Source organism: Pongo pygmaeus, chromosome 20 (assembly GCF_028885625.2).
Source record: "Pongo pygmaeus isolate AG05252 chromosome 20, NHGRI_mPonPyg2-v2.0_pri, whole genome shotgun sequence".
NCBI classification, from domain to species: domain Eukaryota; kingdom Metazoa; phylum Chordata; class Mammalia; order Primates; family Hominidae; genus Pongo; species Pongo pygmaeus.
In genome coordinates, this window is record NC_072393.2 from 57251206 (window position 1) to 57278884 (window position 27679).

A 27679-nucleotide genomic window follows, 5' to 3' on the forward strand; every position below is an offset into this window, starting at 1 on the left:
CTCATGTGGTGGAAGGGCTGTGCAAGTTCCCTTGGGTCTCTCAGATGAGGGAACTAATCCCATTAGACTAATCCCAGAGTCCTCATAGCTTAATCGCCTCCCAAAACATTATACCTTCTAATACTATCACATGGGGATTCAAATTTCAACAAATGACTTTTGAGGTGACATATTTAGACCATAGCACTTGTCACTGTGGACCTTGATGTCTTCCCCTCCGAACTGTGGAAGTGGGAGTAGAGGGCTTGTCAGCTCCCCTGGGTCATACGTGGTTCACAAGTTCCTCCTTTCCACAGATTCTGTGGCTTCCTTAAGTCTCTCCTTCCCATTTTTTTTTGTGATTTTAATTGCAAACTGGGGACTGTGGGAAAGAGATGGGCCACGGTCTAGCCCTTCTGAGGCAGGAGGAGCATAGACAAATGAGGCAGGAGCATAGCAAAGAGAATTAAAAGTTGGATAAAGGGCAGAATAAGTAAAAGCAGAGAGCAGAAGCAAGGTGAGGGGACGAGTGAGCAAGAAGCAAGAGGCAAAAGTTGAGCAGCCAAAACAAAAAGTAAGATAGAGAAGTGAGCAAGGACCCCCGTGGCCAGCAGGATCTGGACCAAACCAGCAAGGGGCAGTTCTTCAGAGCTATGCATGTGCATTAGAGAGAAAAAGTATCCTTAACATGACCGTGTATGATAATCAGCTCATTAAAGTTCATGCATATAGACTGCATATTATCCACGTACTTAAAATTATGGGATGGGTCAAAGTAACTAAGCAACACACCTAACCATCAAAAAGGCAGACACTGGCCAGGCGCAGTAGCTTATGCCTGTAATCCCAGCACTTTGGGAGGCCAAGTGGGCAGATCATTTGAGGTCAGGAATTCGGGACCAGCCTGGCCAACCTGGTGAAACCCCATCTCTACTAAAAATACAAAAATTAGCCAGGCGTAGTGGCGGGCACCTGTAGTCCCAGCTACTAGGGAGGCTGAGGCAGAAGAATCGCTTGAACCCAGAAGGTTGGGGTTGCAGTGAGCCAAGATCGTGCCACTGCATTCAAGCTTGGGTGACAGAGTGAGACTCTGTCCCCACCTCACCGCCACCCCTTCCCCCCAAAAAAAGGCAGACACTGGCTAGAGATTTAGCAGCCTTGAGAAGCGAAGAAAAACAAACAAACAAACATAAAAAGACCCAAAGTAATGCTGATCTCACCTCATAGAGATCAATTCGCTCTCCCTCTCCAAGAGTGTGATACTGTGCTTAATAAACTGCTGCTGCTTGCTTTGCTGTCTGTATGTGTCTCATCCAGTTCTTTGTTTAAGACACCAAGAACCTGGAACTGCATGGCACCATCCAGTAACACTTCTGCCCACTGAGATGCTGCAAATGTCCTTTTGGGGAAAGAGTGACTGGGCAAGGAGGGGGAGCCCAGGAGGCAGATTGGTCTGCAGGATGAGACACTAGCTGCAAATGCAGGGATTGGAGGTGAGGGCGGGGAGTGGCTATGGATGCCCAAACCCAGCATCTTCCTCTCTGAATCGTCACAGCCAAATGATCTACTCTAGGTTATGGACAATTAGGGGACAATGTGGGCTGAGCAGATCAATGCAGTTGTATGGAGGAAAACAGACTGGGATTTTCTATGTATACAACGTCTTCAGGAACACCTATGCGAAGTTAGAATTTTCAAGGCAGCATGTGGCGATGATAAAACTACATAGAACAGCAGGAAGACTATTATTAAAGTGAGGCTAGGGGCTCCTTCAGGAGGGAGCAGGAGCATGGCCAATAGGAAAGGGGAATGTAAGGGTGAATGAATGAATAAAATCTCTTTCTTCATTTCAAGGGAGAGACTTGACAATTCTTTTGTGATGTTCTAGTTCTTGAAGGGTGCTTATTTTGTATGAATCACTGAATTGCTTTTTAGGGGACACTTTTATGTACATGTCTTGTATTTCCCCCCGCAAAAAAACTATTTCAAGAAAAGCTGGCCTGGATCTAAGGGGGCTGCAGCTTGCAGGATTTTTCCCACTTCCTCCCAGCCCAGTCACACAGTTTAAAATAATCTTCTGTTGAAGTCAGGTGCGCGTTTCTTCTCTCAGAAAATCCCGCCCATCACTGAGGGTGGATGCCCCGGGGCTGATGTCTGTGCTCCATGTCTCCTGTTCACCTGAACCCCTAGGAGCAGTTCCCGCAGGAGCAAAGCCCCGGGGCCGGCAGACCCCTCACACTCTGCAGTAACCAGGCCTCATGAGATAGCGGTGGTGAAGGGAAATGTCCTTGTGCTCAGAGAGCTGTCAGAATGGGAGAAGTGTCTGCTCTTTTCATATTAATCCTTTCCCTTATGACTTTCCCGTCTTCCAAGCCCCACAATACAACAATCACAGCCTCAGCTTCCCCGGCCTCCTGCAGGCTGGGCTCCCCTCCATGTCCTTGGCGTGTATCAACAGGCGGAATCCTCACCTCCACAGCCCCATGTCCGTCTGCTTGGTCCTCCTGAGACTGAACCCCCGACCTAGGGGAGGGTGACCCCATCCTGCCTGTGCCCCCCACTGAAGCTCCTGCTGTGGGGAGCTCAAACGTCAGGAGCCTCAGTGTCTCCCCACTGCACAGTGACTCCTTGGGGACAGTGTCCGGCTCTGCGGTGTTGACCTCATTGTGCAGAAAGGGGGTGCCCACCTCGTGGCTGCTGAGGGAGGGATGAGAGGCTGCCTGTTCACCCCACCTGCACCCCTGTCTCTCATGGCCCCGAGTCCCACTTCTGAGCTACGCAGACATCCACAGCCTGTGACTCAGGGGTCTGGGCAGATGGGACTTATTTTCACCCTGCAGAAAATATCACCTAAAGGGAAAGGCATTGAGAGGGAGGCAGGAGGTGGGGTGGGCCCTGCAATGGGGTGGTAATCTGGGTGATTCTGTCTCCCGCTCTGGCCTCAAGGACCCAGGAGTGAACGTAGGGTGGTGGATGGTGGATCTCCCAGGGCTGACCCAGCCCTGACAGTGTCTGTGTGTGAAGTTCCTCTTCTAAGGAGGTCACTGTTTTGACCTCACCACTGACTTCCTGTGGGGCCTCTTCTAAGTCTTGAGCCCTTAGTTCCTGAGAGAAGAACCCTGAGGAGCAGACGTTCTCTGGCGGCCCTGGCACCTCCAACCCCAGATATGCTGCTGCTGCTGCTGCTGTTTCTGCCCCTGCTCTGGGGGAGGGAGAGGGTGGAAGGACAGAAGAATAACCGGAAGGATTACTCGCTGATGATGCAGAGTTCTGTGACGGTGCAAGAGGGCCTGTGTGTCCATGTGCAGTGCTCCTTCTCCTACCCAGTGGACAGCCAGACTGACTCTGACCCAGTTCATGGCTACTGGTTCCGGGCAGGGGATGATATAAGCTGGAAGGCTCCAGTGGCCACAAACAACCCAGCTCAGGCAGTGCGGGAGGAAACTCGGGACCGATTCCACCTCCTTGGGGACCCACAGACCAAGAATTGCACCCTGAGCATCAGAGATGCCAGAATGAGTGATGCAGGGAGATACTTCTTTCGTATGGAGAGAGGAAATATAAAATGGAATTATAAATATGACCGGCTCTCTGTGAATGTGACAGGTAAGGCACGAGCTCCAAGAGAGGCCAAAGGCAAATGTGATGAGGGCTTTAGGGCACGGCTGAGACGGGACACATGTCCTGGGAGGGGGCCGGGGGTGATGGACTCAGGGGAGGAGCTGGACCAGAGCCTGAGCTTCTCCAGGACCGCACCTCGGATGCCCCTCCTGATCCTGCAAGCCCCTCCCCTCACCAGCCCTGACCCACAGGCCTGACATCCTCATCCTGCTCTGACGCTGGCATTGTGGCATGTGGGGCCTTATGATTCCTTGTTTTGGGGCCTGTGCTGGGCATGACAGGGGTTTAGCAGCATCCCAGGCCTCTCCCCACCAGATGCCAGAAGCACCCGCTCCACCCATGCAGTGAGACAATAACAATTATCTCCACACATTGTCAAACGTTCTGGGGGGTTAAGTCCTCCCCAGTTGAGAGCCTTAGGTCTACACAACCCCATGACTCTCTCAGGCCAGGCCAGGGAGGAACCACTTCCTGGTGCAAACCAAGGGCAGCAAAGGCACCTGAGCCTGGACAGGGAGACTCAGCACACGGCCCCTCCATCTCTCATGCCCCAAGGTCCTCAGAGACCCACATTTAGATGCTCAAAAGACAGGAGGGACCTCCACGATGGTCCAGAGGCATGGAGGGCAGGACCCACGTGTCTGGTGCAGGCCCTGGTGCTCCAGGGAAGCCTGGAGGTAGGAGGGGGGACACGGTCTCTGCTCCTCCCTGGGTGGGTCTCTAGGGTCTCTGAGCTTCAGAGTTTCCTTCACTCTGTGCAGAGGGAACCAGTTCCTATAGCGTGTGGGCTTGCAGTTTCTCTTCTGTGCTGGGTTGAGGTCTCCAGCTCCTCTCCAGCCCCCTGTGGGTCCCACAGCCCTGCCCCTCCTCTCCCTCCCCCTTCTCTGCTCACACAGGGAGCCCAGGAACCCTCTGTCTCAGAGATGCTGCTGCCTCTTTTGTGGGCAAATGAAGAGAGGGAAAGTGGGGGCTGGGCTGAGCCTCATTTCCCCACAGCGTCCCAGGCCCCACCGTCAAGATACAGGCTGGAGGTGCCAGAGTCAGTGACGGTGCAGGAGGGCTTGTGTGTCTCTGTGCCCTGCAGTGTCCTTTAACCCTATTACAACTGGACTGACTCTAGCCCTGTCCATGGATGCTGGTTCAAGAAAGGGATCAATATACAATGGAATAATCCAGTGGCCACAAACATCCCAAATGGAAAAGTGGAGGAGACACGGGGCCGATTCCATCTCCTTGGGGACCTGAAGACCAACAACTGCTCCCTGAGCATCAGAGATGCCAGGAAGGGGGATTTGGGGAACTACTACTTCCAGGTGGAGAGAGGATGGATAAGATGGAATTACAAAATGAAGCAGCTCTCTGTGAATGTGACAGATAAGGCACGGGCTCCAGGAGACACCACAGGGAAAGGTCATGGGGGTGGCAGCGAAAGGCTGGGATGGGGCCCCTGCCCTGGGAGAGGGCTGAGGGTGAAGCGAGTTGGGCTCAGGGAAGGAGCTGAACCAGAGCCTGAGCTTCCCCCAGGGCTGTACCATGGATCTTCTGTCCTGATCCTGAGTCCCCCTCTCTTCACCAGCCTTGACCCACAGGCCCAACATCCTCATCCCTGGTACCCTGGAGTCTGGCTGCTTCCAGAATCTGACCTGCTCTGTGCCCTGGGCCTGTGAGCAGGGGACACCCCCTATGATCTCCTGGATGGGGACTTCTGTGTCCCCCCTGCACCCCTCCACCACCCGCTCCTCAGTGCTCACCCTCATCCCACAGCCCCAGGACCACGGCACCAGCCTCACCTGTCAGGTGACCTTGCCTGGGGCCGGCGTGACCACGAACAGGACCATCCAACTCAATGTGTTCTGTGAGTGCTGAGCCAGGACACCCTGGTCCCTGATGATGGGAGGACGTCCCTGAGGGCAGAGGATGGGGTCAGGGCTCAACACTGGGTGCTGGGTCCCAGAATCTGGGCTGGTTGTGGGATCAGGAGGACACTGGCTCCGCCTTCCATTTATGCAGCTCCTGGGGAGACAGGGCCAGTGTCCCCAGCCCTCACAGTGATGTGGGTCTCCATGTCTTTCTGTCCCAGACCCTCCTCAGAACTTGACTGTGACTGTCTTCCAAGGAGAAGGCACAGGTAGGATGGAGCCCCCTCCCTGGGGCTGGGGGAGCAGGGCCTTCAGCTCAGGGCAGGGCCAGGTCCCTCCTCATCCTGGACTCACCCTGGTGATGTGAAACTCCCTTGTAGTTGAACCCAGGCCCCCTCCCCATCCTTAGCCTCTGTGGCCACCTGAGCACCTGTCCTCTTCCCCCCACTCCCCTCAGGCTCCTGCACACACACCCTCCTCAGCCCTGCAGCAAGGACAGGGGGAAATACACATAGCAGGAGCAGGCTTTGGGCCTCTTATCTTCCATCTCCTGAATACACCACCTACCTCGTCTTTTTATTTTACCCAATAGTTTTGAGCTAGGTTCTTTTGGATACATGCCATAATCACATGGACAAAAATTTAAAATTCACAGCAAAATGTGTCCCCAGAATCAGCCAGGGTCTGTCCAGGCTGCCCTGAGCCCTGGTTTGTGCACCTGGAGGATCTCAGAGGTGGTTTGATGTCAGTAGTGAGACTGTTTGCACCCTTTTCTAGGGATGTGTGTGATTCCACTGTCTGAATAGTCTCTGATTTTGTGGCATCTCCTAATGGAAGATCATGGCACTAATTTTACCCTACGGCACGAACACTGCAAGGAATAATGTTGTATCTACTCCCACAAGGAATATCTAAGTGTATAGGATAAATTCCTAAAAGCAAAATTTACCAGTGTCATATGTTCTTTCTGATTTTGAAAGATATGGTGAAGTTGTTCTCAATTAAAGGTGGGCAAGTTTACATCCCCAACAGTGAGCGGTGAACATAAGTATGTCCCTACACCAGCCTACGTCACTGTCTGTTCCATTCCCCAGTCTCATTCTGTATTCTTCCTCCCTGTTTCAATCACTTTGTCTTTTTGACCCTTCAACTTTTTCTCTACAGCATCCACAGCTCTGGGGAACAGCTCATCTCTTTCAGTCCTAGAGGGCCAGTCTCTGCGCTTGGTCTGTGCTGTTGACAGCAATCCCCCTGCCAGGCTGAGCTGGACCTGGAGGAGCCTGACCCTGTACCCCTCACAGCCCTCAAACCCTCTGGTACTGGAGCTGCGAGTGCACCTGGGGGATGAAGGGGAATGCATCTGTCGAGCTCAGAACTCTCTGGGCTCCCAGCACGTTTCCCTGAACCTCTCCCTGCAACACGAGTACACAGGTGGGTAAGGGAGGGGCTGCAGGAAAACACACCTGCCCCACCCTCATGGGCCACCCACTCCCCCTGAGCTTCAAGGGGGAGCTCCGCTCTGGTCTGTGCTCAGCTGTGAGGCCTGGAACTTCCCTGCAACCCAGGGCACTGCTGTCCTCTTCCTGCCAGGAAAGGTGTGTAAGGCAGGAAGAGGGGAGGAGTGGGTCTTGGAGGGGAGGAGCTGGGGCCTGGACAAGTGTGTATGGGGAGACAAGTGCCTTGCTTTCCAGTGCCTGGACTAGGGTGACACAAGCAAGGCACTCACTTCTGGGCACACGACTAAAAAACAAAAAATAAAACAACTCAGCAAGCAAGTGAAATAATATTGGATGTGATTATCTTTATTAAAAACTAAAAATTATTGCGAAATAATTTGACAGTGAATACAAATCAAAATTTCAAATACAGGCAGGCTGCGCTTACCACTCTCATGCCTCAGTGGCCTCAGGAGTTGTCCCTTCCTCCTCCCTCCCATTCTTGCCCTTTATTTCTGGGAAAGGGGATTAGGGTACCCAAGAGGGGGCCCTACAGGAAGTGGGAGGAGAAGAGACCCAGTTCTCGGAGTGGGATCCCCAAAACAATTCCAATCCATCCTCAGGCAAAATGAGGCCTGTATCAGGAGTGATGCTGGGGGCGGTCGGGGGAGCTGGAGCCACAGCCCTGGTCTTCCTCTCTTTCTGCGTCATCTTCATTGTGTGAGCACTGACCCCAGGGAGGGAGGGAGAGTCCTGGGGGAGGGTGGCCTGGGATCAGGATCCCTGAAGCCAGAGCTGGAAGGGCCTGCATGGGTCAAGAGCTTGGGGCAAGAATGAGCTCACGGGTACACGGCAAGAATTTCCAGAGCGCCCTTGTCTGTGGGGCTCCACATCTGTGGTGAACCTTGGGCTCCACCATCCAGGAGGCAGGAGCCTCTGTTTTCAACATTGGGGTCTCTGGGACCGGACCACCCCCCTCCCACCTCAGTTATCCTTCCAGCGCCCCAATAGGAAATACAGGGCAGGGGTTGGTCTGCCCACTGCACCGCGATCTGACCACACTGAAAGGCTCTCTGATCTCTTCACTCAGAGTGAGGTCCTGCAGGAAGAAATCGGCAAGGCCAGCAGCGGACGTGGGAGATACAGGCATGGAGGATGCAAACACCGTCAGGGGCTCAGCCTCTCAGGTGAGTGATATGGGCGTCTCCACACCCAGCATCCAGCTTGGACATCTCCCACAGGATGGCCTCCAGGATTTCTCTGCTCATCATGGCCAAAATTATCTCCTCACCTCCTCCTCCTTCCCGCTGTCCAGCTTCTCCTGCAGGATTCCCCATGACAGTCCCTCCTACCTACTTTCTCTCGGGCCAGGCCATGGAGGAGGAGTTATCTCCTCTCTGTCCTCCCTTTCTTCTCTATAGCTCCACATTCACCAAATCTTGTCCATTTTTCCTCCCTAAGAATGGCTAGCATTGCTCCCACCCCCACCAACCCTAAACCCTCTCAATGCTGAGGCCTGAGGATCTCTGTCTTGGACTTCCTTACCTCCCTGCCTCGTGTCCCCTGCCCTGATGGGAGGAATCGTTCAGAAGCCATCACTGATCAGTTTCTTTGCATCTGGACAGCTGTTCCCACCCCCAACACTGTCTAGAGCAGAAGCCAGAAAATACTATCTGGAAAGGCCAGATAGGAAATATTTTTGGCTTTCTGGCCTACACAGTCTCATTGCAGCTCCTCAACTCTACTGATGTAGCAGGAAATCAGCTGTAGACCATGTGTAAATGATTAGCTGGCTGTGTGCCAATAAAACTTTATTTATAAAAACAAGCAGTGGGTAGAATTTGTCCCAAGGGCTCTAGTTTGACAAGCCCTAACCTAGAGAAAAAGCCCAAACTTCATAACTGCAGCCCTGCACATTCTCGTCTCTTAAACATCTACCTCCCTAGTAGGGCTGGAATTAGCGTGAGATGAGATGACCTAGCATACAAAATTTAAGAAGGTGCCAAAAATCTCAGTAATTGTGACAGTTTTTAAAAAACTCTTATTTTAGGTTTGGGGGTACATGTGCAGGTTTGTTACATACATAAACTCTGGTCAGAGGGGTTTGTGGTACAGATTATTTTGTCACCCAGGTACTAAGCCTAGTACCCCATAGTTGTTTTTTTCTGTTCCTCTCTCTCCTCCCACCCTCCACCTTCAAGTGGGCCCCAGTGTCTGTTGTTTTCTTCTTTGTGTTCATCAGTTCTCATCATTTAGCTCTCACTTATAAGTGAGAACGTGCAGTATTTGGTTTTCTGTTCCTGTGTTTGTTTGCTAAGGATAATGGCCTCCAGCTCCATCCATGTTCCCACAAAAGACATAATCTCATTCTTTTTTATGGCTGCAGAGTATTCCATGGTGTATATGTACCATATTTTCTTTATCCATTCTGTCATTGATGAGCATTTAGGTTAAGTTCATGTATTTGCTATTGTGAATAGCACTACAATGAACATTTGCTTGTATGTGTCTTTATGGTAGAATGATTTTTATTACTCTGAGTATATAATCAGTAATGTGATTGCTATGTCAAATGATAGTTCTGCTTTTAGCTCTTTAGGAAATTACCATACTGCTTTCCACAATGGTTGAACTAATTTACACTCCTGCCAACAGTATAAGTGTTCCATTTTCTCTGCAGCCTTGCCAGCCTCTGTGATTTTTTTTACTTTTTAAAAATAGCCATTCTGACTGGTGTGAGATGGTATTTCATTGTGGTTCTGATTTGCATTTCTCAGTGATCAGCAATAATGAGCTTTTTCTCATATGTCTGTTGGCCAAAAATGTCTGTTCATGTCCTTTGCTCACTTTTTAATGGGGTTGTTTTTCTCTTGTAAATTTGTTTAAGTTCCTTATAGATGCTGGATATTAGACCTTTGCCTAATGCATAGTTTGCAAGTATTTTCTCCTATTCTGGTTGTTTACTCTGTTGATAGTTTCTTTTGCTGTGTAGGAGCTCTTAAGTTTAATTAGATCCCATGTGTTAATTTTTGCTTTTGTAGTGATTGCTTTGGCATCTTTGTCATGAAATCTTTGCCTGTTTGTCCAGAATGGTATTGCCTACATTGTCTTCCAGAGTTTTTATAGTTTTGGGTTTTACATTTAAGTTTTTAACCCATCTTGAGTTGATTTTTATATGTGGTATAAGGAAGCAGTCTCACTCAATCTTCTGCATGTAGCTAGACAGTTATCCCAGCACCATTTATTGAATCAGCAGTCCTTTCCCCATGGCTTGTTTTTGTCAGCTTTGTTGAAGATCAAATTGTTGTAGGTGTGTGGCTTTATTTCTGGGTTCTCTATTCTGTTCCATTGGTCTATGTGTCTGTTTTTGTACCAGTACCATGCTGTTTTGGTTACTGTAGCCTTGTAATATAGTTTAAATTTGGGTAATGTGATGCCTCCAGCTTTTCTTTTTGCATAGGATTGCCTTGGCTATTTGGGCACTTTTTTGGTTTCATATGAATTTTAAAATTGTTTTTTTCTAGTTCTGTGAAGAATCTCATTGGTAGTTTGATAGAAATAGCATTGAATGTATAAATTTCTTTGGGCAGTATGGCCATTTTAATGATTTTGATTCTTCTTATCCATGAGCATAGTATGTTTTTCCATTTGTGTCACCTTTGATTTCTTTGAGCAGTGTTTTGTAATTCTCATTGTAGAGTTGTTTCACCTCCCTGGTTAGCTGTATTTCTAAAAATTTTATTCTTTTTGTGGCAATTGTGAATGGGATTGTGTTCCTAATGTGACTCTTGGCTTGGTAGTTCCTGATGTATAGAAATACTAGTGATTTTTCTATATTGATTTTGTATCCTGAAACTTTGCTGAAGTTATTTATAATTTAAGAAGCTTTTGGGCTGGGACTACGAGGTTTTCTAAATATAGAATCATGCATCTGCAAAGAAGGATAGTTTAAATTCCTCTCTTCCTATTTGGATGCTCTTTATTTCTTTCTCTTGCCTGATTGCTGTGGCCAGAATTTCCAATACTATGTTAAATAGGAGTGGTGAGAGAGGGCATCCTTGTCTTGTGCTGGCTTTCAAGGGGAATGCTTTCAGCTTTTCCATATTCAATATGATGTTGGCTGTGGGTTCGCCATAGATAGCTCTTATTATTTTGAGATATGTTCCTTCAATACCTAGTTTACTGAGAGTTTTTAACATGAAGCGATGTTGAATTTTATCAAAAGCCTTTTCTGCATCTATTGAGATAATCATGTGTTTTTGTCTTTAGTTCTGTTTGTGTGGTGAATCACATTTATTGATTTGTGTATGTTGAACCAACATGAAGCCGACTTGATCATGGTGGATTAGCCTTTTGATGTGCTGATGGATTCAGTTTGCAAGTATTTTGTTGAGGATTTTTGCATCAATGTTCATCAAGGATATTGGCCCGAAGTTTTCTTCTTTTGTTGTGTCTTTGCCAGATTTTGGTATCAGGATGATACTGGCCTCATAGAATGAGTTAGGGAAGAGTCAATCTTCCTCCGTATTTGGGAATAGTTTCAGTAGGAACAGAAGGAGGCTCAGATCTGACATTTATTGTGTGATTGAAGAGCCTTCCAGGCAGAGAGAGGAGCAAAGCGAGGCTCAGGCACAGGAAGAGGAGAGGAGAGGAGCCATGGGACATCTGTGTGATTAGACAGAGGGAGGCAGGACCGAGAGCAGGAAATGACTTTGGAGGAGTTGAGCCTATGTGTGAATCGTGTCTGACTGCAGAGGCTACTGTGAGCATTTGGAGAGTTTTGAGCAGAAGGACATGATCAGACGATTGGGCGCATTCAGGGTGGTATAGCCATAGACCAGAAGAACATGATCAACTTTCATTTTCATGGGATTCCTCTGGCCACTGTGTGCAGAAGAGACCGTGTGTGTGGCAGGGGAAGGGCAGAGCATAGGAGGTAGAGAGGAGGCTGGTGAACATCCCAGGCAGAAGGTGGTGTTGGCTGGAACCAAGATAGCAGCAGTGGTAGACATGACTGTCTCCCAGATGAATTCTGCAGTGGAACCTACTGGGATTTGTTAATGAATTGGAATTAGAATGGGAGCCACAGAAAGAGAGCAAGAATTACTTCCAGATTTTTGCCCTGAGCAGTGGGAAGAATGGAGGTGCCAGTCATTGAGGCTGAGAAGATTGCAGAAGAAATTGATTTGGGAAAGAAAAGGAGTTCATTGAATAGGTTGAGTTTTGTGTGTCTTTGGACAAGAACGCGGGGGTTTGAATTATACCACTGGATCAAAGACTATAGTCAGGAGAGAGGAGTGGGCTGGGGGTATAGATTTGGGAGTCATCAGCCTATTGATGGCATGAAGCCAACACAGTGGATGAGATCACAAGGCAAAGGTAAAGAAGAAAAGAACCCGGGGCTGCTCTGATATTTAAGATCAGGGAGACCTGAAGCAATTGGCAAAGAGGTTGCCAAGAAGGTGAGGTGGACCCAGAAAAGCATGATGTCCTACAGTTGAGTCAAGAAGGCCTTCTGTGTAGGGAAGGTGAGCAGCTGGGTCCTCTGCTGCTGAAAAGTCCAGGAAGGAGAAGACTGCAAGGTGGACATTTAGACTCAGCCAAGAGGTAGTCACAGTGACCTTGATAGTAGCAGTGCTTAGATGTGGTATGTGTGTGAATATTAATTTGAGTAATCAAGAGAGAATCTGGCAAGCAAAATCATTGACAGTTCCATGGAGCATCTTCTGTGCAGGGGAGCAGCAGGGAGGGGCTGCAATGAAGGAGGAGCCTCCCAGGCAGCCTCTGTCACTCTCCACCCTGTGAGTCTGTATTAGTTTCCTGTGGCTGCTGTGACAAATTACCACGCATTTCCTGGCTTCCAACAACACACATGGATTAAAGTTCTGAAGGTCACGACCCCAAAATGGGTGTCACTGGGCTAAAATCAAGGCATTGGCAGGCAGGGCTGGTTCCTTCTGGAGGCTCCAGGGCAGGATGCAATTTCTCACCCTTTCTGGCTTCTAGAGGCACCTGCATTCCTTGGCTCAAGTCCCTTCCTCTGTCTGCAAGGCAAGTAGCCTGGCATCTTCCAATCTCTCTATGCCCTCCTCCTTTCACTTGTAAGGACTCCTATGATTCCACTGGGCCCACCCAAATAATCCAGGATAACCTCCCCATCTCAATATCCTTAACCTAGCTCCATCTGTAAAGTCCCTTTAGCAATGTAAGGTAACAGATTCACAGCTTTCAGGGGATTAGGGTATGGACATTTTGGGGAGCGGTTATACTTCTTATCAGAGGGATATAATTTCTTTGACTGACTTGTCCTCCCCACACCACCAAACTGTGAGCTTCCTAAGAGTAGGTGCCCCATCCAAATCAAGACCCTGTAATTCTCTCTCACTTACCCTCTTCCTGCCCATCTTATAATTCACACATAGATATTCATTTGTTTGACAGTCATTTTTGCCAACTTCCCTCAATAAAAAGTGAGCTTCAGGAGGTCAGGGCCAACACCTGCTGTGTCCACCACAGTCCATCCAGCACCCAGCTCAGGGCCTCACACACAGAGGGCCTCAGCAGGACTCCAGGCTTTGGGGTCAGAAGGAAGGGACTGGATTGGGTCCCGGCATAACAGGGAGTTTGGGTATGCTACTTTCTTCATGGAGTTGTTGTGGAAAGTTAATAAGATTAATAAACACCAAATGAGGTGCTCAATAAGTGTTAAATATTGCAGGAAAGTATAAATGAAGGAGATTTCTATAAAATGCATGTGGGATAGAGGCAGGAACTCATGAAGTTTAATTCTATACAGAGCAATATATCCAAACCAACCAACCAATCAAACAACTTGTGACTCTCCCTGCCTGATCCTATTTCCACTGCTCTGCTCTGACTCCCTTCTCTCTCTCCATTCAGGGTACCCTGATTGAGTCCTGGGCAGACGATAACCCCCGACACCTTGGCCTGGCTGCCCCCTCCTCAGGGGAGGAAAGAGAGATCCAGTATGCATCCCTCAGCTTTCATAAGGGGGAGCCTCAGGACCTATCGAGACAAGAGGCCACCAACAATGAGTACTCAGAGATCAAGATCCCCAAGTAAGAAAATGCAGAGGCTCGGGCTTGTTTGAGGGTTCACGACCCCTCCAGCAAAGGAGTCCGAGGCTGATTCCAGTAGAATTAGCAGCCCTCAATGCTGTGCAACAGGACATCAGAACTTATTCCTCTTGTCTAACTGAAAATGCGTGCCTGATGACCAAACTCTCCCTTTCCCCATCCGATCGGTCCACACTCCCTGCCCCGGCCTCTGGTACCCATTATTCTCCTCTCTACTTCTCTGAGGATGACTACTTCAGATTCCAAATATAGTGAGATTGTAACGTGTTTGTCTCTCTGTGCCTGGCTTATTTCACTCAACATAACATCCTCTAAGTTCATCTGTGTTGTTTCAAATGACAGAGTAATGTATTGAATAATTCAAAATAGCTAAAAGAGAGGAGTTTAAATGTTGTCACCAAAAAAAAAAAAAAAGATAAATATTTGAGCTGACAGATGTGCTAATCATGCTGACTTGATGGTTTCACGGTGCATCGAGGTGCGGGAACCTCACTGGGGCTGCGTTCAGGTCGCTCAGGTAGTCAGGGCAGGACTGGAATTTAATCCTTGCCTGATTCTGAGGTCTCTTCTCTCATCCGGCACTGAGTGAAGCAACCACTGATTGGGCACCCCTTAGCCGTAAGTTTGCAGCATCTCTGTTGACTCCATGGCCTCTGGTGAAGGAATCTGAGAACCTGGACACGCCGGAGCTGAGAAAGGAGACGCCTGAAATTACAGTCCAGCTCTGCGCATGGCCTGCCCCAGCCTGCCTAGCTCTGATCAGCAGATAGAGCCTCCAATGGCCGTGCTGCCCATGATTTCATCCCCAGGGCCCTGGTTGGGTCTGCAGACTTCCCCCAGGAGCCCCCATCTCCGGACCTTGGTGTGACTTGGCTGGGTCCCTCTCTTGCTGGTCCCCTCCAGAGAGACCCTGGACCCTTTCCAGCCTCACAGGCCCTATGGAGACCCCAGCCCTTCTCCATAACCTTCTTCTCACCTGCTTGCCCCTCTGGTCTTGTCCTCGGGTCTGAGGACATGGAACCTGATTTGCCCTATGGGGAGAAATCAGGGAAGAAGTCACATCTCAGGTCCATAAGAAACACGGGAGAGTCCTGGGTAGAGAGAGGTGAAGGGGCCCAACTTCCCACCAAAGCCAAGCCCAAGCCCTCCTCATGTGGGACCCTAGGAGGTGGAGGAGATGGTCTGGGGGCTTCACCTCTGCACCAAGAGTCCTCAACATCCTCATACTTTTAAAGACTTCCAAGGGCACAGGAGGCAGATGCCATTGTGTGGGAGAAAGAGGCTGGGTGAAGCTGAGGAAGGAGTTGACACTGTTGGCGCAATTACCAGGGGTAACAACAATGACGGAGTTAATAATAATAATAATTTATTTCACACTGTTATGTCATGCCATAAGACGTGCCATCAACTCTGGAAATTAGGTTAGTTATTATTACCCCTGGGGGCAGGGAGAGCAGCTTGTTCATCTTTTGTTATTAGAGGCCCAAGAATCAAGCCAGGAGTTTGGTGAAATTTGTGGGGAGTAGAGATTTGTCATGGTCATGGAGCTATGACAAAATCCCGTCCCATCCCTGCATCTTTCTAATTCCTCATCTTGGAGGGAGCTGAGGGGAGCTGAGGGGAACAGGTGAGGGCACAGGCTGCGGGTTCGGCCTGCCCGGGCTTGAATCCCACCTCTTCTGTGGGTTAGCACTGAAGCCTTAAATAAAATACTCAAACTCCATGGGGCTTAGTTTTCTCACCCGTAAAGTGGAGGTGACGCTAATCACATTCACTTTCTCCATAGAGAGAGAGTGAGGGTCAAGCAGGTTAGAATGGTGGTGGGCACATGGTAAGTGCACAGCTAATGTCCACCACTCTTATCCCCCTTATCCCCCTGCGACTCATCCTGACTCTGATCTGAGGATTCACAGAGGAGGCAGCTTTGGACCCAGACCTCAGAGGACTGGGAGATTTCACCCAGAGGTTGTGATCATGTCATGGCAGGGTGGAGGTGGCACTCATGACAGTGGGCACTGCCTAGCAGGGCATGGAGGCAGGGAGATGTGCAGAGCATGAGCCTGGATGGGGAGCTGCTGTACTCACGGGGGGCGTGGATCCTGACGTCCCTGTATATAGTCAGCTGGGCCACAGGGTTCTCCACGATGCATTGGTTAAGTGCCCATCTGCTACCAGGCCAGACTCAAGAGATACAACTTTGCATATGAGAAGTTTAGGAAGGAGCTGTTGTGGATCCAGCAGTACTTAAGATCTGGGAAAGAATAGGAGACACACTCCATTTCCACCTGGGAGCCGATCTCAGCCATCACGATGCCATTGAAGGCATCAGGATTGCTCCTCAGCAGCACATAGTCAGGCCCATCTGCAGAGACAGGGAAGGAGGCCTGGGGCTGTGTTTCTGACCCTTTGGGGTCCAGGGTACCACCTCATGAGGTCCTCCTCCAGCCAGGAGGTTCCCCACTGTGCACCCTGAGCTGACCCCTAGACCCGCCCCAGGCAAGGCAGCTGTGCCAACAACAATAACCATAATAAGAGCATCTGCCATGATCAGGGACCTACTGGGGGCCAGCCCCATGGTAGCCCTTTACATCATAATAAAATCATTGGAGTAAAAGCAAACACATGGGGCCTACTGTGTGCCAGACACTGTTCTAAGCTCTGTGCCTGTCCCCACATTTGTTGAATTCCCAGAACAACTCATGTGATTGGTTCCATTATTGATCCATTTTATAGATGGAAAAAAAAAACAGGCTCAGAGGAGAGGATTAGGACTTTATGACTGCAACTGACACAGAAGGATTGAGCCAGTCTCAGGGCCTGGGGGCAATCACCCTGAGCAGCCGAAGCCTCTGGATCCTGGGTCTTGGCTCCAAGCCTCTGACCTGTAAACAGCTGTATGGAGGTCAGAAATCCTTCACGCTTCGACCCCAGCTTCCACAGGATGGGCGCCATAGCCTGTGCATTAGGAAATCTGACACACCACTAAAGTGGTTCCAGAAGGAGATGTAAAGGTGGTTTTAGAAGTGTGATTATTTTTTTCAGGTGAAAGTTATGGAAGAGTTTGATAAACTCTGTGAACACACCTGGAACACTGGAAGAATCTAAGTGTTGGTGTATTTATAAGCTCAGTAGATTAGATTTCCAAGAGCTGTCTGAGAATTTGTGGGGGTCTTGCTGGGTTGTGAACTTGCCCCGGTAGGCAGCTGAAGGGCTATAAAGAAAAAAGAATGTATGGAATGCATAATTGACTCTTTAAATCAAACTCTCTGTTTAAGGGAGCACAGTCTGTTCAATTTCAGTAAAAGTGACAGTGACTATACTAAGTTCACAAGAAAAGAAGAAAGAAATCAATGAGTGGAATTTGAAGGGTCAAGGGGTTTGAACACGTAATAAACTGAACATCAATTTAAGAAATAATTGGTTTTAAGTAGTCCCCTATTTACACAAAAGCAGACCTCAGCAAAGGCACACTGACCATTTCTAATCTGAGAAGTGAGGACTGGGGTCCCTATTTCACACTTGAGTGCACCAGTTCTGAGTAGTGAGGGCAGCTCCCAAATCCATAGAGCTCAAGAGCCGGAGCTGATTCCAACCCAGACCAAGCTGGCTGCAGGCTGGCCCAGGATGTCTCTGGCCTAGTCCCATCTGCAGACCCATGGTGAGTCCCAGACGTGGACTTGTGTAGGAAAGAGCTGAACCCTGCCAAAAAGAGGCCTGGCCCTTGCTCTCAGCTACTGGGAGGGAACCTCTAAGCCCCTGGAATGTCTCACCTGATTAGAGTGTCTTTGTTTACCTGAAAGCCTTGGACTTCACAAAATAGTCTAATAATATAACTAACGATAGGACTTTGGGTCACTGGTATCAGCTCTATCTGTGGAGCAGCTGAAACTAAGGTCAGCCATGTAGACAGTTATCCACATCTATGTGACAAAGCCACACCAGGACATCAAGGCTTGGGTGAGTGTCCCTGGTTGGCAATGCTCTATGCATGTTGTCACACGTCATGTCAGGAGGAATTACCACTGTCTATGATTCTACTGGGAGGGGACAACTGGAAACTCCCCATTCGGAATTCCCTGGACCCTGCCCCATGCTCTTCTCCCCTTGGCTGACTTTAGTCTGTATCCTTTTGCTGTAATGAGACATAACAGGAGGATAACAGCTTCAGTGAGTTCTGAGTCCTACTAGTGAACTATCAAAACTGAATGTGGTCAGGGACCCCCCAGTGTGCAGCTGGCATCGGAAGTGAAGGCGGTCTTGTGCACTGCTCCCTAACTACTCAGGACTGCTGGATTAAAGGCTGTGCAGGTCGTTTGAGGATAGAAAGGATTCCTGGCAACACCGCCTGGTTTGAACCAAGCACTACCACTTACCTCCTATGTGATCTCAGTTAAGTTGCCTCCCTCCCCTAAGCCTCTTTCTACACCTGTAAAATGAAGATATGAAATGTTTCCTCTTCTTAGGGCTGTTGTGATGCTTAACTTCAGAAGCAAGTGGAGAACGTAAAATGTGGAATCCTTCTTAGCTAGGCTCTTGTGTCTGAGGTCCTTATTATTAAGGAAAAAGAGGGAATGAATACTGAGAAGAAACCATCAACCACGGCCACAGAGAGCATCTGATCAGCTCTATTTGGTTGCACCAACATGGAGCATTCCTTTTAGACACAGCATTGTGCCAGGTCCCTGCAGAAACATGTCCCTCCCTCCATCTAGACTGTGCACGGCCAGTGATGCCTGGTCTGAACAGTCAGGATGCAGATGGCAGAAGTGGCTTCATTCAGAGCCCATGGCATGACCCTGACTGTCTCATGCAATGAGACCCTCATGAGGACCCTGCTCTCAGGAGGGGGGTGTAGGCTTGGAGGGCACCTCGACCTTCAGGGACTCACTTTCATTCTCTCAAGCAAACCCCAGAACAATACCTGGCCCATCTCATCCAGGATCCCCCACGACTTTGAGCATCTTGTCTGAAACCCTCTCTCTCCAGTCAGGAATGGCAGCACCCAGTGCTCACCTAGGGGCAGGAGGCAGCTTCGGGAGCAGCCCCCCAAAGCCCTTAATCTCTTTCTGGAGCTCAGCTTTGTACCTTCTTATCAAGAGAGCAGAAAGTCACAGTCCCTCCCAGGGCAAAGTTTTGCCTGGTGCAGCCAGAATGGACGCTAATAAACGGTGACTCCTCCCTGTCTTTCGGGCTTGGAGACCACAAGGAATGTTAACCTGGGATCTCTGAGGAGCTATATACAAGGTAGATTTCTGACAGGTCCCTACCCGCGTCCTTGTGGCACTGTTTGAGCAAACCCCATCACCCCAAATGCATCACACCACCAGGGGGAGCCATGGAGTTGCACGATGCATCAGCACTAATCTTTGTCTACAACCTCCTGGGGGTAGAGATAAGTAGATAGAGAAGGTGAGAGGCAGGAGCCCCGAATCAGCTTCCAGAGAAGATGGAAGTGAAATGGAGACATAATAATAATGACATGAACAATAGCAATAACATTACTAACAACATTAAATACTTCCTGTAGTTATCATTCCTGTTTGGTGAGATTGTAAATCTTGACATAGGTTAGTCTCTGAATGGGTGGGAGTCAGGTGTCAGGAAGCATTTGGGGGTCAAAGAGGGTGGAGAAGATTGGTGCAGTGATCCCTGCAACTCTCTGGGTGAGCAGCAGGGGGCGCCCTAACCATGGCAGAGACTATTGAGTTGGTTGCACAGACATAAGCAAGTGTCATGGGGCAGAGGGAAGCCCATGGACTCTGTCTCAGAACGAAAATTACTTGATCTCTGTGTGCTTCAGTGTCCTTATCTGCAAAGTGGACATCAGAGCTCCTACCTTTATGAGCCTGAGAACAAAAACCAGGGAGAATAAATGACAACCACAGCAGCAACAAACAAAAACAAGAGCCAAAACCAAGTAGCGAGATGGGCCTTTCTATCATCTGACCTGAAATCCAGCCACATTTAAAACCAGGTCTACCCCTCAGATTTCCCAGACAACAGAAGTCAATGCATTTTTTTCCCTTTGAAAGTGAAAAAACAAACAAACAAAAAACATGTTGTAATACTGGAGAGAAACAATTATTATTATTATTATTATTTTTTTTTTTTTTGAGATGGAGTCTCTGTCGCCCAGGCTGGAGTGCAGTGGTGCGATCTCGGCTCACTGCAAGCTCGGCCTCCTGGGTTCAGGCCATTCTCCTGCCTCAGCCTCCTGAGTAGCTGGGACTACAGGTGCCCTCCACCACACCCAGCTAATTTTTTTGTATTTTTAGTAGAGACGGGGTTTCACCATGTTAGCCAGGATGGTCTCAATCTCCTGACCTCATGATCTGCCCTCCTTGGCCTCCCAAAGTGCTGGGATTACAGGCATGAGCCACCGTGCCCGACTACAACTATGATTTTTATATGAACATTAATTCCATTATGTGGTTCTTTGAGGTTGCCTGATGTACACATTGTGGGAGAGGCCACGAGAGCTGCTACACAGCCCTTTGGAGATGGCAGTCATGAAGCCAGCAAATGGTCAAGGGCTGTGAGTCTTCAAAAATCTGTCCTGATAAGTGATGATGACATCTCCACATGCAAACCTGTCTCCAAAGAAGACACATTCCCATCCACTCAATGCTGCCGATCCTCCTAAACAATTCAAATGGGCTTTTTGCCCAGTGAGAAAGGGATTTTTATATGTATATTCATGTTCTCTTTCTTATTCATCAGAAGTTATTTTTCTACACACCTCACATTCTCAATGATAACTAAGAGAAATTCCTTGTTTGATAAACTCAAACTCTATACCTGAACATTTGTGCATCTCACAACGGTTCCCTTCGAGCCCACCTTTCCTTTTGAGTTTAAACCTTCCTTGGAGTAATCAGAATAACTTCCAAATAGCAAAGAATGAAAGAGACTATGTTTATTCATTTTGTACACTCTTAAAACATAAATTGTATTTTTGCTAGTTGAAGCTAAGACTTTTATTTTAAAATGGGGCACTAACTTTCCTTCCTCCTACATTAAAACATTTCAGAAAAAAACTTAAAACCTTAAAAATAATTTTAAATACTGGGATAAATTTCTTTAAACATAAATTTCCAATACTTTCTAAAAAAGGTCATATCTATTTCAGAACTCTGATATCACTAGAACCCCAGAGAACATCCCCCAAATTTTAAGGCATAAAAATTCTCTTGTCTTTCAGCAGACACTTGATCAGTTTGCCTGCATCCATAACCTTGGATATGGATTCATATGGCAGAGTCTATAAGCTGGAACATTAAATAAAAAATTGAAATGATTTATTTTCTTCTAGCTGTTCCAAAAATAAAGCATACAAAAACTTTAAAGTCACAAATGTAAACTATTGTCAGAACAGAATGTTAAACATTTTTTCATTATTAGACATCATTATTAAACACAAATAAGTGATGAATAATATAGAAAATAATACTTATTGTTTAAGAGGCATATATGTGTGATGGAAATAAAAAGTCTGCATTCATTTAAGTTACGTTACATTTATTTGTGGACACAAACAGGCCCACATATGAGAGGAGAGAAAGGCAGAGGAGGGGAGCAGCGGGGAGGATGGTGCAGACTGGGTGGGCCCTGCTGGCCACACAGGAACCTGGAGCCTTTAGGGAGAGCAGAGACTAGACTGGACTTTTACTCTAACAGAACCCCTCGGCTTCCCTGGACAGAACAGGCCCAAGTGGGTCATGGCAGCCACATAGAAACTGGAAAGGTGCTTGCTGGGTCCTCCAGGAAGAGGGATAGGGGCTTGAACCAGGGAGGCAGGGGTGGTGTAAGGATGTGCTTTTGGATGTGTGTGGAAGGTCGTGCTCACAGTTTTCTAATGGATGTGGTCAGCGAGGGGAAGGCAAGACCAAGGATGAGGCCAGAATGTTCCCCTGAGCACCTGGAAGGAAGCAGCGGTGTCCATAGAGGACTTCAGAGGGGAGGCTTTCAGGTGCGATAATTCTGAGAATCTCCCTGACATCCAAATGGGAACAGGACAGAGACAGCTGAATGCAAATGCCTGGAGTTCAGGAGAGGGGTCCAAGCTGAAGATGTTTCAATGCACAGCTGGAGTAGTGATGATCACAGATGAGGTAAGGAAGGGGTGATGACAGGCAGAGAGGAGGACACACATTTGTCATTGGTGCTTTCATGACAACATATGTTATCTTCAATCTTTTTGATAATAGTCAACCTAACAGGTATGAGGTGATGTCTCATTGTGGTTTTGATTTGCATTTCCCTGATGACTGGTGATGTTGATCATTTTTTCTCTGCCTGTTGACCATTTCTGTGTCTTTGGGGAACTCTCCATTCAAGTCCATCATGCCTTTTCAAATCAGATTATTTGTTTTCTTGCTGTTGAGTTGTTTGAGTTCCTTATATATTCTGGATATTAACCTTTTACCACATGTGTGGTTTGCAAATATCTCCTCCCTTTCCATAAGTAGTCTGTTCACTCTTTTGTGATTGTTTCTTTTGCCATGCAGAAACAAACTAAAACAACTTTTTAGTTTGAAGAAATTCCATTTATCTATTATTGCCTTTGTTGCCTGTGGTTTGGTGTTGTTAACTTACACATCACACAATTACCAATTTGGAAGAAAGAGCTTTATTTCTTATAAAGGATTACAGCCTGCAAGGTGGTCATCCAGACAGGCTGGGAAGCAGAGCCTGCAGAAGAGGCTCAGAGACAAGCACTTTAAGGGAGGGAGGAGAAAGACAGGAATTTAAGCTGAATGGGCTGGCCAAGTATACATATTCAACAGGTGACAGAAGGAGCTTTGAATATTCATGAAGGGGTTTCGAACCAAGCATATTGAACAAACACGCATGTTACATATAATCCATGTTCACCTTAGGGTAGAGACTTAATATGTAAATGTATTACAATTAGGCCCTATATGTCAAAAGGTCTTTTAAGGACACAGCAGCCCTCAAGCGCGCAGCCTCTGTAAAACCTGCCATAACCAGTCCATGCTCCATGTTCTTATCAAGAGAAAGTTACTGAAATCAGTCTTTTGTCCAGTCACAAGGGTGTGGGGTCAGTGTCTGGTGGTGAGCTGTACATTGTTTTAATATTACTTATATTGAGACCAGTGCTTGCTTAGCTACCAGAGAAAAATAAACATATTGTGGCAGTTAGAACATAGTTTATTCTCTAAGTGTAGGGGTGTGTAATTTAACCCCTGCCTGGCATGGCCTTAGGTTTTGTATATGATTTGGTATCTCATTGCCACAGAGTCTGTTCTGCCAGTCTTCTGATCTCCATTTTCACATTAAGGCTAATCAGTTGCTGCATCTCAACTGCAAAAGGAAGGGGCTATAATGAGGTGTGTCTGACCTCTCGTCCCACTGTAGCTGCAACTCAGTTTTTAAGATTTTTCTGGGGTCCCCCTGGCCAAGAGGGGGTCTGTTCAGTTGATTACAGGGCTTAGGATTTTATTTTTAGTTTACAGTATCTAAAAAAATCTGTGCCCAGATAATGTCAAGAAGCTTTTTCTCCTATGTTTTCTTCAAGGAGTTTTACAGTTTCAGGCCTTACATCTCCATCTTTAATCCATATTGAGTTGATTTTGTTTGCGTCTGAGATAACTGGCAATGGCAGCTTTGATGAACATGTATGAAAGGGTAGGGACTTGACTGGAAGCTACTTTGGAAAATAACCGAAGAAAGGAAGGTAGGAAGAGTGACGACAAAAAACCTCTTGAGGAGTTTTGCTGCAAATGTTACCCACCCTTGGAAGGGTGAGTTGGCCCTAGTGGGTCCTTTCTCTGCCCCCTGCCACTTACACCAATAGAATGAGACCAGGATCGGCAAAGCAGAGAAGAAACTTTATTCATTGATCAAGAAATGGAGAGAAAGGGAGTTCATGTGCAAAGCACCTTCTCCCAGGGGTTGGTAAAAGGGGATCTTAAGGGCCGTTAGGGCAGGTAGTTGGAGACTGAGGCGGGCAGATCTGGAAAAAGGTGGGTTCCTCCAGAAGGGGCTGCAGTGTGCACACTCTTGTGTTTTCTTTTGCACTTGGCACCTTCTGTGCCTAGCAAGGCACAGTTCTCGCCCCCGAGTGGAGATTTTAGTATGGTAATGCAGCAAGCAATCAGGTCAAGGCCTGCACTGAGGCAGGAATCTAGGTCCAGGCAGCACTTCTGGGCTGAACTCATCCCCTGGCTGGTTCCTGTTGCTGGCTCCCAGCCTTTGCTTCTGGCAGCAAGCAGAGCTGCAAGTACAGGTTAGTTTCACAGGTTTTGGGGCTTCCTGAGAGAACTGAGGTCATGTTGCAGAGACACAAAAAGGAACAGAGAAATGGATCTGGAGAAGAAGAATTTTTCTCAGTTCTTTCCCCACAATCTCCCAGAGGTGCTCAAATTCATAGACAAAGAAAGTAGAAAGTTGGTTGCCATGGGCTGGGGGCAGGATGGAATAGGAAGTTATCATTTAGTTGGTACAGTTTCAGTTTGGCAAGATGAAGAAATTTCTGGAGATCAATGATTAATAATTGCATAAGAGTGTGAATGTACTTAGTGCCACTTACCTGTGCACTGAAAAATGGTTAAAATGATAATTTTTTAATGTACATTTTAACACAAATTTTAAAAAGCACTAAATATTTGATCAGCCTCCTTGCCAAATAAGAAAAACTGATGGCAAATAATCACATGAAAGCATTCTCAACACCAGTTGCTCTCATGAAATCGCAGATTAGAACCAGAACGAGGTTAGCAGTACACACCTATTAGAATGGCTACAAAACAAAACCAACGGAAAATTTTTTTTTAATCCTGATAATACCAAATGTTAATGAAAACGTAGAGCAACCAGAACTCACATATTCTGCTAGTGAGAATATAAAATGGTACACCCACTTTGGAGAACAGTTTGGCAATTTCTTATAAATTCGAACTTACACATATGACCAAGCACCCGACTCCTAGGTATTTACCTAAGAGAAATAAAAAAAGCTAGTGTCCACACACAGAAATCTGCATGTGAATATTTATACTAGTTTTACTTTATAGTCACCAAAACCTAAAAACAATATGAATGTTCACCAGCCAGTAAAGGTATACAAAATGGGGATCTATGAAAACAATGAGGTATGAGTCAGCAATTTAAAAACAACAACAAACTATTGATATAAACACCCAATCACATGGACGAGCCCCAAATGCATTAAACCAAGTGAATGAATCCAGATTTTAAAGGCTATATTTTGAATGATTCCGTTTATATGACATTCTTTAAAAGGCATATCAGTAGGGTAGAGAATAGATTAGTGTTTTTACAGGAATTAAATAGGGAGGGACAGCTGCCTACCAAGGAACATCAGGAGGGAATGTTTTAAGTAATGGCACTCGGTAGTGTCTTGACTATGGTTGTGGGTATATAGCTACATACATCTGTCAAACCTCAAATAATTGCATATGAGAAATACTCAATTGATGAAATTGATGGTACCTAAATTCAAAATACACTAGAGATGACACTACGCTCTCACTAGAATTGTTAAAATATAAAGACCGACAATACCAACTGTTAATAAAGGTGTACAGCTACTGGAATTCTGGTGCATGGCTGGGAATGGTGGTAAAAGTCAAAGCCATTTGGGTAACGATTCTGCAATTCCTACAAAAATTAAATATGCAGGTATTATTTGAACTAAAAGTCCCACATCTTGTGTATAAATGAGTATAAAAACACGTCTATAAAAAGACTTCTACCTGGATACCCATAGAAAAAACCTGGAAAATCTTAAATGTCTATCAATAGGTGAGTAAATAAAAGATAACAGCATACCCATACAATGGAATACTACTTAGCAATAACACATTGTGAACTACAGGCATATACAACAGCTTGGCTCAGTTTCAAAAAATGATTGCTGAGTGACAGAATACAGACACAATTTTTTAGTATATTTCTAGGAAATTCTCAAGTAGACAAACTAACTCACCATGACAGCGGGTATATTGATGATTGCCCAGCATAAGTGATGGGAATGGTGAGCTGCAAAGAAACATGGAAAACCATTAGAGTGGAAGAAGTGTTGTGTATCTTGACAGTGGCAGTCATAGTGGGGCTGCATACACTTATCAAAACTCACTGAAATGAACACTTCAGGTGTGTGTACTTTATTTCATGTAAATTATGCCTAACAAAGTGCACTAAATACATCCAGTGAAATTCACATGTTCGTATTTAACATTCTGATCCATAAATACAATATAATTTGCTTTACTATTAAGACCAAATTATTGCATTTCCTATTATGTGCTACATTCTTACTTTTTAAAGAACTTACAAGGTATTATGTTACTTATTAAAGACTCAATTCCTTATATATTAAGTAAGAATGCAAATGGCTGTCTACATTAGCAAGGACAAATGTACAAATGAACATTTATCTAGATAATACTGTTACAAAGATTTTACTAATATATGGTACCAAATATTATTATGCCCTGGATTTTGAGGATTTGCCAGATGCATACTACACAGAGTGAGATGGAAAATCATGTCACTGAACCTAAAACTCTTTTTTTCTATAAACAGAATGGGCCAGGACATTTAACTGTGTGCTTGTCAGGAAGGTCATAGCTGGGTGCAGTCAAATCTGTGCCACAGGATCTAGGAAGGCAGATTTCCAAATCTCAGATAAGAGATCAGCATGGCCACATTGTCTGAGATTTTTGTTTGTTTGTTTGAGACAGAGTCTAGTTCTGTTGCCCAGGCTGGAGTGCAGTGGTGCGATCTCGGCTCACTGCAAGCTCTGCCTCCCGGGTTCATGCCATTCTCCTGCCTCAGCTTCCCGAATAGCTGGGACTACAGGTGCCCGCCACCACACCCAGCTAATTTTTTTGTATTTTCAGTAGAGATGGGGTTTCACTGTGTTAGCCAGGAAGGTCTCGATCTCCTGACCTCGTGATCCACCCGCCTCAGCCTCCCAAAGTGCTGGAATTACAGGCTTGAGTCACAGCGCCTGGCCTGTTTGAGACTTTTGACAAACAAGAGGGAGCAAGAGGGTTAGGAAACTTGTGAAAAACTAAATTCCAACAAGACAATTAATGCCCAAACAAGCAACTCATGAAAGACAAATAGTCATAAACATAAAAACTAAGCCTGAAATTTTAATTTTGTCTGTATATTCCACTCATATTATCGGAAAATATTATGTCTTTGGGCCACATGTAACTGTGAGAAGCACATTTTTTCACGAAAGGAAATGCTAACCTTTATGATGAGGACCTTAAAAAAATAGCTCCTGCCCACACTACACTGAGAGGCAGCATTAACCAAAAAGAAGTATCTTCTACACTGGTTCATAGAACATGTGTCCTTCTTTATGTTTTACGTGAAGATGCTGCATGGTTCTTATTTTGGAGGTGTCATTGAAACTGCAAATCTGTATACTATTTATCAGGGAAAAATTCTATAGTCACATTTCTTTAAAAATACCCAATATGCTACCATGACACATGGCAAACTCATCAGTGTCCGCAGCTCTAAAGCCAGACAGTGTGTGTGTGCTAAGGACGTGAGGCTATGGATGGGGAGCATCTCAAGGGTAGGGGCCAGGTCAGTGCTATCTCTTCTTCTCTCCATCCCCACCTACACACAGATGCTCACTATATATCTGGTGAATGAATGAATGGCTGCCACCTTCACTGCA

General features: G+C 46.7%; 1 protein-coding gene and 1 long non-coding RNA gene across 2 annotated transcripts in view; one reads left to right on the plus strand and one right to left on the minus strand.

Annotated features, from left to right (window-relative positions):
- The first annotated feature begins 3079 nt into the window (after positions 1–3079).
- Positions 3080–14259, plus strand: SIGLEC7 (sialic acid binding Ig like lectin 7). The gene is made up of 7 exons (XM_054464523.2): positions 3080–3585; positions 5177–5455; positions 5681–5728; positions 6624–6890; positions 7519–7615; positions 7986–8082; positions 13796–14259. Exons 1-7 carry the CDS (start codon positions 3147–3149, stop codon positions 13976–13978), a joined length of 1410 nt encoding a protein of 469 aa, XP_054320498.1. The 5' UTR covers positions 3080–3146; the 3' UTR covers positions 13979–14259.
- The window catches only part of LOC129020341 (uncharacterized), a 29676-nt gene continuing 15642 nt past the window's right edge, over positions 13646–27679 (minus strand). Inside the window, exons 2-5 of the long non-coding RNA XR_008495800.2 lie at positions 25964–26016; positions 16078–16243; positions 14969–15023; positions 13646–14681 (exon numbers count right to left, since the gene is read on the minus strand). This is a non-coding gene — a long non-coding RNA (uncharacterized LOC129020341). The remainder of the gene's footprint in view (positions 14682–14968; positions 15024–16077; positions 16244–25963; positions 26017–27679) is intronic.